Here is a 16,556-nt window from a genome sequence, read left to right as displayed (position 1 = left end):
AAAACGGGAAGCATTAAGAAGCCTTGAAACCTATTAATGCAGGCAACATGTTGGCTTAGGAATTGGTCTGTTGACAGAATGATGAACTCTGCCATTTTGCTCTGGGTCACAGACCCACGTGTACACATACAGACGAGTGTGCCCCACTATTACAGCCCACATCTACCATGCTGCCCTAGAATGCAGGCAGTGCGGATGGGAGTAGCATCAGCCTACAGAACACAGGAGGACAATAGCAATGAAGCCCCTGCAATGGAGTCATGCTTGACCTCAGTTATTAGCGGGCAATAAAAGAGACTGGGGGAGTGTAATGGTGGATTATCTCTGTGCTGTTTACATGCTCGATGGCAGTTATCATCAGAACCATAAAGTTTTGAGATACGTTTGAAACAAGTCAGAAAACTGGGAATCAGACTGAATAGACTTGGCTAACGAGACCATCTTAAGCCCTAGGTTGTAAGGGTTGAAAAGAGTTTGTTTCAGGGTCCCATAATGTCAGATTTAGGTTGATGTAGGCTCACTACTCTCACAATTATGGAATGTTTCCTAAAGGTCCTTGACCTCATAGAAAGCAGATGTTGTCAGCTCAGTTTTTGCCAGACCGCTTGCAAGGCCCCTGCCTCATGATGACCTGCACACAAACTTCAGTCCTCTTAACCTTACTTCCTGTCCTAATGCTACGGGATGAACTCTTCTTGACATGCCAGGCAGTTTAGATTAATCTGCTTCCTGATCGGGACATTGCTGCAGGGCTTCCTCCAGAGTTATAGGTTTTTTTCCAGCTCCAGCCTTAGGGAAAAGAGCAGCTTCCAAAGTAGGGTCCTGTTGGAAATGGTCCTTCATTCAGGGTTTTCCCCAAACTTTTTGCCTTTCTCCTCTTATTTTTCATACCCTCTTTCTGTTGGTTTTAGGACCCTGGGCACTTTACTACGACTAACCTGTGCGAAAGTGAATGTGCTCTCGCCCCTAAAACTTGGTATAATTGGCTTACACCTTATTTAATTTACCTGTACGTTCCTTGTAAAGTGGTATACCATATACCCAGGGCTTGTAAATTGAATGCTACTAGTGGGCCTGCAGCGCAGATTGCGCCACCCACCGAAGTAGCCTTTAAAACTTCTCTCAGGCTTGCCACTGTAGTTCATGAATGTGCAGTTTACTACTACACAGACCTCGCAAGTCAAAACACTTGCCAAGGCCTGAACTTCTGTTTTCCTGCACCTAAGTCACCCCTAAGGTAGGTCCTAGATAGCCTTGCGTGCAGGGTGATGTGTATGTAAAAGGTAGGACATATATTTTTATGTGTTACATGTCCTAGTAGTGACAAACAGCCTATTTTGTTTTTAACTGCAGCAAGTGCTGCTCATCTCATAGGTTTGCATTGAGAATTCCCTTATATATGTCTAATTGGTAATTTCTGATCTGTAAGAAGTAGCATGGGCATGTTTGGTATGTTTGGAATGGTAGTGAGAAATCTGTCTTCCTGGTGTGAGTGGATTTTACATCACTATTTTGAGAAATGCCACTTTTAGAAAGTGGGCATTTCTCTGTTCTTACAGCTCTGGTGCTTTGCAGCCTGACTCCAATCCATGTCTAGGGCCGAATGACAGCTCCATTGTTGTGCATACTCTCCAGACAGCCCTCCATCAGGGTGGTTAGGTGTGACAGGGTTCCATCTGCATTCATCTACATACTGACGGTCTTTCTGGGCTGGGAGAATGGGAGGCGGGGCACACTTTACTCTTGAATAGGCTGTGTCCTGCTCTCACACAAAGGGCTTGTTTACCCCCTACTGATGTCTGGAGTCAGAATAAGGGAGAAGGGGAAATTCTTGGAACTGGCCAGATCTGGCTGGGACCTTCTCCTAACTTTCGGAAGCTGGGCACCTGGAGTATAATTACAGGAGTTCTCGACCAATGATTTTAGAAGACTTTTAGACCTGGGACTGAATCTCTTTTAGAGGGACTGTTGCACTGAGGAACTCATATGGACTGCACTTCTGTTGTTGCCCTGCTGCCTGAAGTACTGGGTGGCCTAAAAAACTCACTTATTCTGGCCTAGTAGGACATTGCTGTGGGACCGCCAGGAGGAAATGCCATCATCGTCCTGTTGTGATGGCGTGCCAGCCCCCTTCATACCTCTCAAGTGCTTCCTTAGGAGCCCAGCGCCTGGGGAGCGCTGGTTCCTGCTCCTTGGCCTCCTCTGCAGTCTTTGCATGAGAGGGCTTTTCTGCTACACTCCCCAAGTTGGAGCATGGTGAGCACTTTTAAAGGTTGCACCTCATGTTCGTCACTAGCATGTAGTGAGCGCTTTATGGCCCACAGCATATGGAGGATTCCCCTCAGCATCAACAGTGGGAGTGCCCCGAGGAGACGGGCTCCCACTGCACCAGAAGGAAAGAGCTGTGTCCTTTGGGACCCGGGGGGCTCAATAACTCTATCCAGTGCAGCCCGACCAGGGAACCAGGCCACTGTTGGAGGTGCCACCTGGATCAGGGAAACTCCACTCCACCGCTGCACGAGTGGCTGATTTCCCCAGGCACGATTCGGAGAGGTTGGAGGAGGTCTCGCGTGTGGGGCATTGTTTGAACCAGGACTCATCTGGAGCTGTCCTGGACCATCATTGCTTGCACGTGGAGGTTCAAGGTGGGGGGAGTCTCCGCTATAAATTCCCACACCCTGGCCTCCTTATTCTGGCCTCCTTGTGGGTTGGGAATAAGGTTTGGTGGAATTCAACTTACTTGAGTCGGGGACCGACAGGAGGATTCCCCTGTGAAATGTGCAGTAACCATTAATACACCTTTCAGTCTTCTCAGGCTATTACCGTGTAAGACTGGCTGAGGTGCATAACTTAGCCAACCAGAAACCCCATTTCTAACAAGTCCCTTTTCAGACATCACTCTGTGCTAGTAGAGCAGACATATTCCGAAGGCCCAGACAAGTACAACATACCGGCTCAGGAAGAGCCATTATTTATCTAAAACCTGTGACTTTTGAGAGAAGCCATTTCAAGCTAAGATCTACATTTAAAAAATGTAAATCCCTTTCAAAATGTATAAAATGTTCCTGGGCTTTATTCACCAAAAGAGAAGCATGCATCAACTAATCAAGAACATATGGATTTGCCAGGCAGAGGGTAGGGTCTCTACTGTAACCTTGTGTACCACATCACAGCACAAAGTGGGGAGGCTTGGGGCGGCCACTGAATGCCTCTCCATGCAGATCCGGAAACAGGCCTACCCAGTTGGTCAGAGTAGTTTAGATGCGTCTTCTATGTTCAGTCATGGATCTTGGCAGGATTTATTCAACAGCTAAAACCAGACAGGGGGTAAACTGCAATGGTGTCTCTGAAGCACAGCCCAGAGGGCTGCTGCAAGGATACAAAAGCCATGATTGCTTTTCCATACCAAAAGAACCACCATGTTGGTGCTGCATTTATACTACTCACAGTCCCCATGCACAGCACACATAAGAACAAAGAACACACTACATGTATGCAGGAGTGAGTGAAGGGCCCCTGTTATGGAGGATAGAATTTACTATTCAAGGTTTGGATTGGTACACTCCTGAACCTAGATGCACAGGTAAAGGAGTGTGTGCCCTTACTGATTCTGAGCTGCCATGAACTTTTTGGAGGGTTTACCAGTCACCAACTACTATGGGTGGGTGTCCATTTTGGGTGTACCCCGTGCCTAGCACAGCCTTTGTTTGCACCACAGGAGGACACCTCCAGCTACGTTCTTGGCAGGATGGATAGAATGCAGTGTTGGCTGAAATTCTGTAACATCCAAGCAGCAATATTTTTATTAAAAAATGGTGCCGACTACACCAGGCCATGAATCATTTAATGTAAGCCTGATACCCATTACATGTGAAATTTCCAACTTCTTTTTGAAGGTAAAACGTGTATGTTTTGTGCTCTTACGAGGAATGCTGCTGTTCTCTAATTAAGGAGATATCACTTGACACCTTTATGATGCTGTTTTTATATCGTGTTTGACTATTTTAAAGCGGACCCCTTTATCTCTCCTTGAATTTAGTTATAATATCTGTTTATTAATATGCAGTGCCTATTTATTTCAGTGAAATGTGTTCATAAATGCACTGGAACATAATTCAGTTAAAAACGCGATGTCACTTCCTGTGATGTCATCACGGCCCAGTGTCTGCTTGATATGAGTCGCTTCCTCCGCCCTTGCGATTTGCAGCTGGTGGCATCGCTGTTAAGCTGCACTTAAAAAAATTATCATGGTTAGGAAATAGTTTTCCTATCCACAGCCTTCTCTTATTTCTCGAGACATAGCAATCTGCCTGATATGTTTGCCTTCAGACAAAAAGTGAACGTCAGCATTCCTTCCGCTTCGGGAAAATCTAGTGGGTTTTAAAGAACTACGTCAGTTTTATATTATTTCTGACTTCCAGACAAGTATACATTAGGCAAGTCAGCGTTACATTGTGCTGACGGTGGCGTTTAACCAGCCCAGAACGCTTCAGTTATTTTGTCTAATTTGGCCACACTAAACGCTTTATGATACATTGAGTTTACAGTCGCTGTTTGACATGGCCTGCCTCCAATGGATGCTTACTACGCAGGTTAAAGTCTTCAAACTGTCACAAAACAGCTTCCGCAACTGATGCTGTGTCTTCAGTCGTACCACACGATTGCCTCCTAGATAGATTTGGCCTTTAAGAGTACCCATACATATAGGGTCAGGTTTATCAAGGCTGTGCATCGCCTTTGCACCACACAAAGGGTCTCAAGGGCGACACAAAATATAAGTGAGATTTATTAAGCCATGCAAGACCACATTGCCTGCATGGCTTGATATATCTGTAGTAACTCAAAGCAGTGCAAATTGGTGCCTTGCATTATTTTGCCCTAGGCAGACATTCCATTGGTGGAAGATGGGTGTTCCCATGCATCCGTCCATGGATTTTGGGGCATTCCCAGATTTACCATTAGTGGTAGACCTGGAAATGCGTCAAAATGCTACATCTTCCCAGGTGAGGCGTAACAAAGAGAAGAATCTTTATTTCTCCTCGGTTTTTCCTCTTTCTATGTGTGCTGCCATCTGCATCTGTGTGGGGTGATGGCTCAGCAACTTTAGGTGTTTGGGTAGTTAGGGTTTTGCTGCTGTACTTTTCTGTTATATTTTGCTATTGTTTTTATTGCAGTAGTACTTTATTTCAGGGGCATACCTCTGACAGGACTTTCAGACCACACCCATAACCACCTTGTAGAGTAAGCTCTTGGCAACTAAATAAAGAGGTCCCTAGAACAATAAAAAGAGAGAGCCAGGGAACAAAATGTATTCTTAACAAGAAATGCCTCTCTTTTTAATAATATACAAAAACACTCTACATATCTAAAATAACACAATTTTTTTCAATAGAAAAACACAAATTTTCTCAATAGAAAAACATTTGTTTATTATTGTTAGTGATAATAATAAAGATAGAAAAAAAACGATATAAACTCAATATAAGACATGAAAAAACCACCAAACAAGGACATTACATAAAAAACTCAAGACAAATCACATAAGACATCAGATAAAACAAATTCAACCCAAACATAATATTTACATAAAACAACAAGTACAATGCTTACAAAATCCCATTAAATTCAAATTAATAAATCAACTTTTATCCGTAATATCAACTTGCTCTACTTATTAGAGTCTTTGAATAATCATATAAACATTAAGGTCTTTTGTCGCTGTATACTTCCATACGTTCCAATCAAATTTTAGGTATAATGTCCTATATCAACTATGATAGTGATGGCCACGTAGTTTCGATGTGATTCGCTATATCAGTCTTGGTATTGCTCGCCGTCTTTTATCACGATATACTTCAATAAATTCCAATGGGATTTGGGTATAATTTCCTATGCCCGCTGTGATGGTAATAAATGCGCAATTTAGATGTAATTTGCTATGCCAGCCTTGGTATTACTTGCCGACGCGAGTTTCAGTGGATTCCACAAATATTGATATTTTAAACCACCTTCCTCAGGGCTGCACCACAAAAGTGCATCAATAGGCTGGAATGATCTCTACAAAGAATACAATTAGCACAATCAGTCTATATATAACCTAAAGGTTTTAATATGCATGTCTTATCCATAATTTCAAATAAATTCATGCCACTGAGTGGTCAAAACTGCAATATTATGGAGGTGCCTCCCAGGGAATATAAAGTAAGGAGAACCCTTCACCTAGAAAATTATCATAAAAAATAATAAGACAGAACCACAGAAAACCTCACCGTAAACCTTTGAAACAAAATTTTGCCCAACACAATATGTGAAGCCTCCTTTTTTCTTTCAAAAACAAGTGTTGGTTAGTGACTAAAAATAACTAAAAATGAGAAACACTATAATCCAAACTGAGTTACCTCTCTCTGAACAACTAAACACAACACCCCAAAGTATAGTCCATCTTCTGAATTTTGAATAGCTGAATTACAACCTCTTGGGCTGAGAGCCTAAAATAGGAAGAATTGGAAAAGCTTTTCTACTCAGAGTCATGATGTTAACCTATGTTTGTCAACTGCAATCTCGACACTAATCACACAACAATTATTGAAAATTGAAACAAACACATAATAATGGAAGCTGCTGCCCCTCTGTAACGACCTCCTAAGTGAATAGCGGTGCCAATTAGAGGGGGAAGTGGTGGAGCTTCAGGGGGCTTTCTTTCCCCTGGACTGACTTTGTGAAGGGGATCCCTTCCCTGCACTATTAGCCTCACAGAGGAGCCCACAAGGCCAGTACACCTGTTTGATGCAGCTGGCAAGGGGCCAGGCCTGGGCAGCGGAGCAGTGAGTGACCTTGCTCCTGTATGGTGCCTTCACCACATTGCCCCTGAAGAAGGCCTGGGCAAGGCCCACTGGAAATTGTGCGGGAAGCTTGCCCCTGCGAGGTGGTGGGGCTGTACACCACAATTGCTGTCTAAGAGGTACACGGGCCCTTGCTGGCAGGGTGGTGTGGGAGGGGGGTGGCGGCCACAGCCTGCAATCATCATGGGGAAGGCAAAGCTGATGCAGGCCAACAAGATTGTAAACTACATCCATACCATGCACCCTGAGGTTGAGGGTGGTTGTTTGGGGACAGCAGAAGGCACCTGCGGGCTCAGCTCTGATGCTTGCGGACCTGATGATGGCAATCCAGGGCTCACTGGTAGAAATCGTTACAAAAATAGAGCCAGTGATGATCAAAGCTAATCTCCTAAGAATGGACCTGAGAAAAGTGGTTGAACGCTTCACCACTGCTGAGGAATATGTAGAGGACTTGCATCGGGAAGTACGAGTCCTAATGGACTCAGTGTCAACATTACTGAAGTTGACAGCTTGGCTAGAGGAGAGACTTGAAGACTCTGAGGGTTGGTCTCGAAGAAACAATTTGAGGTTCATTGTGTTCCCGGAGAAGGCAGATGGGCAATCAGTTTTTAGAGGATTGGATTGCTAATACCCTAGGCCCCAAAAGACTGTTGAAATTTCACAATTGAACAAACCCACCGAGCACCCTCCTCCACACCTCCAGTTGAGACCTGGGGCACCCCCAAGGGCCCTTATAGCACACCTGTTCTCAATTTTCAAGTTCGTGAGGCCATTCTACAGCATGTCCATGTGCAGGTTTCACCACAATTTGAAAGAAAAACCTCTCTCTGTTTCCCATACTACACAAAAAAGGTACAGGATCAATTAAAAATCTTTTTGTTTGTCAAGAAGTGCAAGACAGACCTCAGCCCAAAGTATAGCCTGATGTACCATGTGAAATTGCACATACTGCATGGAGGGAAAGTGTTGGTCTTTTCCACCCTGCAGGAAACAAATAACTGGGTTGACACCCTGGCAGATGCACTGTGCTGAGGTGTCGCGGGACAAGGGTCAGTGACACCGCACAAACAAAAATAATCTGCCTAACTGCGCTGATGGAGCGGGCACACAATTAGTATGGAGGATTCACAGTGGATGGGAAAGATTGTGGTCTGCCCAGATGGCACTCTTGTGGGGAGGGACGTGGTGCTGGAATCCAGGGAATCATTCCAGAGGCTGAGAAGAGATCCTGGGACCGGCAGCAACAGTACAGATGTGGGGCAAGCTTGACTCATCACTGATCTGACAGGCCATGTCACAGACATGTGACAGTGCTGATTGACTGAGGACTCTTAAGCAATGGGTATGATGCTAGAACTCATTCTATTGCAGTTGGTAAAAGAATCTCATCAATGTGCACAGTAATCATTATTGCTGAATAGACTGTTATGCTGGCAGGAGGGAAGGGAGAGGTGTGTGGTCTTGGTGGAGGAGCTTGAGTGCCTTTGGCCTCATGTCTCTCTCTGGACTTTGCCCTCTTGCAAAGCAAAATTCTAGTTGGACTTTTCCTATCTTTGATGTATGGGAATGGGGCGGTGGGTGATAGTTCCTAGCTGTTACTGGGCTGGGTGGTTTGACTGTGGTGCCCAAGGGGTGAGAGCAGTTCGGTGGGAGTTCTGGTGCTATTTGTTTACTGTTTTTGGGAATGTTAAATGGCTCTTGCATATCAATGTACTTGTTTCCTGTCCTGTTTCTGCTGGGTGGGCGACCCAGAACTGGTGGACCCTGTGGGGTCAAATGGCGGACTGTATCGAATATGAAGGGACATGGCGGGCGAATTGATGACATTTATTACATGAAATGTTAGAGGTCTGGGCAACCTGAGTATATGCCTATCTGAAAAGATACAGAGTTTTCATAGCCTTTCTGCAGGAAACTCATTTTTGGGCGGGGCTCATGCTCAGTCTGTGGATGAGGTAGAGAAGGCATCTTTATGCCACTTCCTACTCTGGGTATGCACGGGTAATGAGGATCTGGGTGGCCCCCTGCATCCCATTCAACCACAAGGGGCATGTGATTTATGCAGAAGGGAGGTATTTGATTCTGTTTGGAGCCCTAGATGGAAAAGAGGTTTTCTCTGCTGAACATGTATGCACCAAATAATGACTGCCCAGAATTCTATGGTAGGGTGGTGACAGCCACATCAGAATATCTAGCAGTAGACATTTTCTTGTCAGGTGACTGTAACTGTGTTAAGAATGGGGTGATTGACTGTGAACACCCCTGACTGCACAGGAAACTGGCAATGGCAAGGGCTCGACACAATACACTGAGGGCCTGGGCTTGGTGGATACTTGGCAGGAGAGACACCCAGCAGAAAAGGTGTACTCTTGATACACACCTGCTGCAAGGACATACAGCCGCTAGGACTATTGTTTTGTATTTGCTGCCATGGCACTTCAGGTGATGGAAATATCATATCTGGCTCAAAACCTGTCTGACCATTAACCTGTGTTGGTGGGCTTTGGAAGAGGGAGCAAGCGCCTAGCAGTCCTGCTATGGAGACTCAGGGTAGAGGCACTAACGGACCTCCCATTTGAGGGTTAACGATGGGTGAGACGCTGACACACTACTTCAAGGAAAACTGGGGTACGTACGGTAAGTAGGTCTATAGATTGGGATGCCATGAAGGTGGTGCTTGCATGAACCATATGAAATTAAATTATTACAAGTGCAGTAATTTAATTTGGAAGTGGCTCTATGGGATCACAGGTGAAGGGTTATTCCCTCTAGTCCGCCTCTGTCACAAAGGTAACTTACACTTTTGAGTAAGTTTACTACTTTTCACAAACTCAGAGTGTACTATTAAAAAAACAATAGAAAGTCCAGCACTACATATGGCCAACCACTGGTACTGCAACACCACCCCATGGCAAATAACGGAGGTAGGTACTTAAAATAAAACCCCACAGAAAATAATGTTAAATTCAATTATTTTTAATAGTTAATATACATACATATAAATTGATGTTAAAAATATCTATGCATAGTACCTACTTACAATTTATTTTTAAAATATTTTAATAATATGAAATAAAAATGACGTAATATTAAATGTTATTATACCATAATTACATTAATTTTACTTATTTCTACAGTTCACCTGTAATAGTTATTAATGCACATTATTTTTTTGTTTAGTTAGGACTTTATTTTAGAATTAAAATTGATTTAATAGTGCTGCAGCATTTTATGAATGTGTTCTACATTTAAAGTAAGTGGGTAAGAACTGGGTTTTCTGTTTGTGTGTCTTCCCACTCATGGTGACAATTAACTTGTGGGTCTTTACTGCGACATCAGGGTTTTCAAGGATAATTCTAGCAGGGATAACCATAGAGTTAGTTAAAAACCACAATTTCAGTAACCAATCAAGAACACATCCCTGGTCTCTGCCACTTTCTTGGTGTTCATATTAGTTAGGTATGAGTATGGTTTTATGGCTGATGTATGCGTATTTGTTCCTAACTCCCCTAATGACACGCATGTGGTTTATGTAGAATACCACTTACTGCGTAACGGTGACGCACAAATGAATTAAGATCTGAATGGCAAAACAAGCACTGGCAAAGCCAATAGGTCTCACCTTAGGAAATAGGTTTTGCCAATGTTTTTAGCCATGGTGTATAGCATTCCCAGGTGGCAAGGTGCAGAAGCAACACAGGGCCATAGGAGACAGGCAGAAGAAACACAGCATGGGTGGTGGAAGCAGCACAGAGGGCGCAGCTGTGGCGAAGCAAATGAGGGAGAGTAAAGTGGAGCTCTGGGGGGAGCAAAGAGTTGAAAGAGAGCAATGTGGATCTGGCGGAGTAAAGCACAAGGGCGAGAAAGTGAATCCAGAGAGAGAGGGAGTAGCAAACATGCAAGACTGAGGAACAATGGAATGGGCTTTGAAGGGCGAGAGAAGTACATGTGAGACAGCTGGGAAACATATGCACTCTTGTGGAGTGCTTAAACTCAAGTAACAAAATAGCACCTGAAAAGTGAGCAGTGGAAGGACAAAAATTGTGCGTCCATGCTCCAGGAGAGGGACAAACACAGGAAGAGAAAGGAAATCCCACACAAACCAACGAATAAGAAGCAAGCAAATGGCAGTGAAAAAGGCAACTAATGGTAAGCAAAGGGCAGGCTTTAAGCTCACTGGAAGCTAACAATATGTCCCCCAACAGACTGCAGATGAACTGTCTAGCAGATGAAACCTACAAATCAGAAAGATTTTGACCTGAGTCTTGAATGTGGTAAAATATGGAAATGATTGATCAGATACAATATCAGAAAAGTTTTTTAAAAAGTCAGCACACTCCACTCGACTACTAGATGAAATACTAAATGAACAGCAAATGAAATAGAGAGTACTGCAACATGTGCAAAACAGGATTTAATGAGATTGTAAAGCATCACAGCTCAAGTAAAATAAACTTAAGGAAAACTATGGAATTCGTTCTTACCAAGTGAGCACTTCACTACCCCATGGCAAGAAGGTCTCATTACACCATAATACGAGAGCACCATTCTGCTCGACCCATACCTATTGTATCCATATGGGTGGCATAATACACTCTCCAAATACAAGAATTCAGACATTCCTCAGGAAAAAATGCCCATGCAAGTCAAATACGTTTACGCATCCAGACAAAGATCTGTAGATTACAATAATGTCCTGCACACACTAGTCAGCCATTAGACAACTAGAACATACAAAGAGGAATGTTTGTTTGCTTTGTGGATCTCCAAAAATCTTTTGACTTTATATGGCACCCAATGTTATAGCTGAAAGTTTAATGCTAGGAAGATATGTGATGTAATCCGTGAAATACTCTCGGACCACATGCAGTATGAAAAGAGACCCTTTCACACAAGTTAAGGGAGTGAAACAAGTATGCTGACTGACCTGTATTCCTTTGAATATATACACGAATGATATTCTTGTAAATTTTGAGAGCTTTTAACAACGCCCAGGTGACAAATAACAGAACACCATAAGTTCACTTTAAATGTGTGCACTTTCAATTTCAGGTGTGTATCACTGGAAGGTAGAACAAATCACATCAATCATGACAGTTTTCTGCACCATTATGATGAAAATATCCCTGCAGGAAACCGCTGAGATGACGGTTAGTCATTCGAAATCCAAATGATCTAATATGACCCCATGTGTAGAACTAATTGACCAATTCACCTAGTCATTTCTCTCGTATGCCAGTGAAGACCGGGAACCTCCTCAGATCAAAGCTCTTATTAATCTGGATATCATGTTTATGCAGCGGCGGCTCCTCCATTAGGGCGGAGAAGCATCGCCCCCATACCAGCAGCAGGGGCTGCAACCCTTTCTCCACGAAGTGATAATAAACTAAGTTTATTATCCCTTCGTGGTGAAAGGGGCGGGGCCATGGAAGTGACGGGCAGTGAGGGGAGTGCACTGTGCACTCCCCTCAGAGCGCATGTGTGTTTGTCTGGCCGTCTCTGGCCGGACAAACACATATGCGCAGTAGGCTCTCTCCAGCACAGCAACTCAGTTGACGGACTGAAGAGAGCCAGCACAGGCTCACAGTCTGCCTGGGAGCGCACTACCCGCCAAATCCCGATGCTGCTCTGAGCAGCATCATGATTGGCCTCAGGGCAGGCTGGGAGCCTGTGCCTGCAGCTGGAGCGCCGAGGGACAGCAGAGCAGCGGCAATGGAGGAGGTATGTTTTTTTCTTTCTTTTTGTTTATATTAAATGTTCCCCCTTCTCCCCCCCCATTCCCTGTGCTCTGCCTCCTCCCCCTTTAAATAGGAGCGAGCCACGACTGTGTTTATGGACAAGATGCATCCTTTATTTTGTAAAATGATTCTCAAAAACCACATCCATGTTGCCAAATAATTCAAGTAGAGCAAAACTTGGCAAACACTGCCGGTTATAGGCAATCAGATACATTTCAGAGCTCATCTAGCTGAAAGTGACACAGAGTATATTACTTCAATGCTTTCCCTATAGCCTTAGAACCCGCCGTAGCGGGCTCTACCGGCTATTAAAGGCCCGCTCCCCGCGTTAAATGCCCGAGCCGAAGGCGAGGGCATTTAACAAGGGAGAGGGACTTTAATAGCCGGTAGAGCCCGCTACGGCGGGTTCTAAGGCTATTAGAACATTATGCCACACACGGCAGAATGTTCTATTAAAAAAAAAAAATGTTCACGGAGCCCGAGGGGATTTAAATCCCCTCGGGCTCCGTGAGGCTTTGTTCACAGCTGTTGCTGTGAACAAAGCGAACATTGGAATGTTGGCGCTGCGGGCTTTTACCGGCCTGTAAAAGCCCGCAGCACTCCATTGTCTTCAATGGAACTACCAACATTCGAATGTTCTAATACAAAGTATTTTTAGCCCTGTTGTTAAGCCCATTTACATCACTTGGACAGTTTACGCTTAAACATGTATAACTGTTTCCCCCAAAAATGTAATCAAAGCAAAAACCTGTATCCTTTTGCCCACACGTTGGCAATTGTAACGGTACACCGAAGTTGTTTTTTGCCCTGGAAGGGTCTGAAGAAAAAAAAAATGCTTTGGCAAATCACATTTTAAAATATATATACAAAGTATTTTGCAAAAAAGTGATTATGTAACTTGCATGTACATAGGGTTTGAGCTTCACCAATGTTTTTGCGCTTTTGTAAGTGGTGGGCAATGTATCCTATTTGTGTGGTTTAAACGTGGGTGGGGGAACTTGTGAAACTCGTGAATTTATCTAGAAAGCTATACATTTCTGAACCCTCATCAAAATTCTGAATTCAGCAGAGGACCATCACATTTTAAATCCATTAGGAGTGCCTTTAGTTGTGAGGTGGAACATGGATATGGCTTTTATTTTCCCCAATTTATCTTTAACTTGAGATCTGTGAAAACAAATCTGTAGGACATCGGTGCAAATACTGAGGTGCCTAGCGAGGTGAATGTTAAAAAAAATCATCCGTATAGGGTACCCCTTTAAAGGGACCAATTACTCTTGAGATTTCAAGTATTTCTTTCGTTTGTCTAGTTATAGACACATAGACGTTTTTAAACCGCTGGAAAGAGGACATCAGGCATCCCTACTGAGTGCCACACTTAATCTTACTTGGTGTGGACAGAAATCCATAGCACTTGAGACTTAGTTGGTCACTCGTACAGCCATTGTATTTTAGTACTGAAGTCCTGCCCCACGAATTGTTCCTCTATGGCATCGGCTAGTGGTGCCCTGTTAATGCGTCTGGCAGTCACATTGGCTTGAAATGCCAATTCTTGTGCATAGTCATTAGTGATTTGGCAATTTCTAGAAGGGGAGATCGGTTTTGATTGGGCACGGTGGAATCACCCCATTGTAGAACAGCTACTCTATTCTGTTGCTGCCTCTTGTCTCTTGTGCAAGTTCAATTTTGGGAAGTGTTGAAATGTACAGAGCTGCTTTACACTGGCTTGCTCTCTGGCAGTGCCCCTTAGATGATGCCTGAGATGTTTGGAATCCTAGCTAATCAACATTTTCACCAAATCAGACTGTGACTTATTGGGAATTGAAGTGTCACCTACAGCAAATGCCAAAGATGGTGGAATACAGACAATAAAACAACAAACATACGGACAATAGCATCACCTTGCTATGTGTTTCCATCTTGGTACTGCCTTTCAAAATTTCTCTGAAAGTCTTTCTGTAAAAATCTGACTTCACTTTCACTTTCTCTAAACTCTTGCCTGATACGTACTATTTTGTTTTGTATGTGTGCACTTGCCTTGAGAAACTCTGATTGCCCATCTTAGCAGGTTTGATGAATTGGCTGAAAATGTATATATATATATTTTTTTAAGAAATGACTTTCATTTATATCTTTGGGATTACTTCACAAAGGTAAACTTACACTTTTCTGTAAGGTTACTATTTTTTTGGGGGCATTCACAAACTACGACTTTAATTTTACTGGTAGTAATTTTATGATTGTGGAGACATCGCACATAAAAAGATATGTGTGCCCTATCTTTTTTATGTGGAGAGTTTTCGTCCCTGACTGCAGAGTCACAGCAATTGTGGGGTTTGTGTCCAGGGAGCAATTTGGTGACATGTTGATAAACTCTCAATCAGCAGCTCAATTATCTTATTTCATGCCAGATTGATCTGTCCTGAATCATGCAAGGAAGTAAAGATATAAATGGTCAAGACCAGCCACAGGTTAGGATTTACCCTGATTGTCCCTCTCTCTGGGACCAAGAAAAGTTCCAAAAAGGCTGTAAGGTAAGCCAAATTTATCCTGTATAAAGAAGAGCCTTACCACTAAGGGGTAAGCCCAGACCTTTTGATTGGATGCATTAAAACACTGCTGGTAATTCCTGAACTCTAAGTGGTTTAAAAAAACCTGCAGAAGCTGAAGGGCCACATGTTTGTAACACACACTTGCCTTTGAAGGAAGAGTCTAACATAGCAAAGTAACTGTCCTGGCACATACTAGATCTGAATCCACAACCTAGTAATCAGGATAAAGAACGGGGTCTTAGCAGTGAATTAGTAACAAGGTGGAACATTGAGAGATGTTCCTCACACCAGTTGGAGATAAACTTGTTCAGTAGCACAGCATTCAAGGTTGGAAAAAGCAACTACAGGTCCTACCTAAGACAAAGTAGATCCAGAATAAAATCACCTGGAGAAAGTGAGACATATACAGGTCCAAGTACCTAAGAACAATCCATTCAAAGATAAGTTGAAGTGAAGACTAAACATGTCTTCAGAACCCTTTCACTCTGGAAAGCTCCACTCAAAGAAATCAGAATCCATATTGAAGGCTCCTAGATGGCCTGGTGATTTCATTCATTTAGATCCACTGGACATTGTTGTCCACCACAGGAGCCATCAGAAATAGAACTGAGGTAAGAAGGAAGAAAGACGAAGGGGTTCGAAGTATCCTTTTGGTATACTTTACAGAAAAGTTTCCAATTAGATTTGTTTGTAGCAAAACATGTGTTTAATATTCGTAGTCTAACAAGCATCTACCGTAACAGCTGTAAATGCAAGCATGATGACCCAGGCAACATTGAAGACTTTGGGAATCTTAATGATAGCAAAAGCAGGACTTGTGATGTTCGATGAAGCTGGGGGCTTCCTTCTAGGGCACACTTTATGGGAAGTCTCCAAAGGTGCACTGTGAAGCACTCAAATTACTTTAGAAGACTCTGTATTTGGCAAAGCAGATGTACACCCTAAGTCAAAACAAAGTTAAAGTATATATTACTGGCTATATTTCTCTTCCAGTTGACCACCTGAGGTCAGTCCTCCATATGGGGACATCTCCTGGCAAAGAAAAATGTATTGAATCTGAATTGATATGGTCTAAAGAAATTTCGCTAGCTTGTGATGGGTGGAATATTTGAAGTAATCTCAGCCACTTGCAATTGCTATGGGTCACATTCCAGTTATCATTATTTTACTCACAGTGCCACTAGAGAAATTGACCAACTTTATGCAAACCAGCCCAGGTCCTGCTTTGATGGAAACAGTTCAGACAGACCAGCCAGGCCTAGCAGACCTTGAGTAATTATTGGATCATGACATTCATTCATGCATTTCATCCATCACCTTTTGTAATGTCTAAGTGGGTCTCCCTAAGTTATAAGGGTATTCTTGGATGTGGCTCCAAACTCCCTGTTTGATAGGACTCAAGCTATAACTCAGTTACTCATTAT

The 16,556-nt window shown here is 43.3% G+C and overlaps 1 protein-coding gene across 2 annotated transcripts in view; it reads left to right on the top strand.

Annotated features, from left to right (window-relative positions):
- The window catches only part of RAB31 (RAB31, member RAS oncogene family), a 327,089-nt gene that overhangs the window by 91,054 nt on the left and 219,479 nt on the right, over positions 1 to 16,556 (top strand). Inside the window, exon 1 of one of the 2 annotated variants that reach the window (XM_069216531.1) lies at positions 11,972 to 11,992. The exons of the other annotated variant lie outside the window; for it this stretch is intronic. Within the exon in view, the coding sequence (XP_069072632.1) occupies positions 11,987 to 11,992 (6 nt within the window). The 5' untranslated portion in view covers positions 11,972 to 11,986. Of the gene's footprint in view, positions 1 to 11,971; positions 11,993 to 16,556 lie in introns of those variants that run through there. 2 annotated transcript variants of the gene reach the window in all.

Source organism: Pleurodeles waltl, chromosome 2_1 (assembly GCF_031143425.1).
Source record: "Pleurodeles waltl isolate 20211129_DDA chromosome 2_1, aPleWal1.hap1.20221129, whole genome shotgun sequence".
Lineage (NCBI taxonomy): Eukaryota > Metazoa > Chordata > Amphibia > Caudata > Salamandridae > Pleurodeles > Pleurodeles waltl.
The sequence above is the reverse complement of the archived record's forward strand: the minus strand, read 5'-3'. Positions and strand labels throughout refer to the sequence as shown.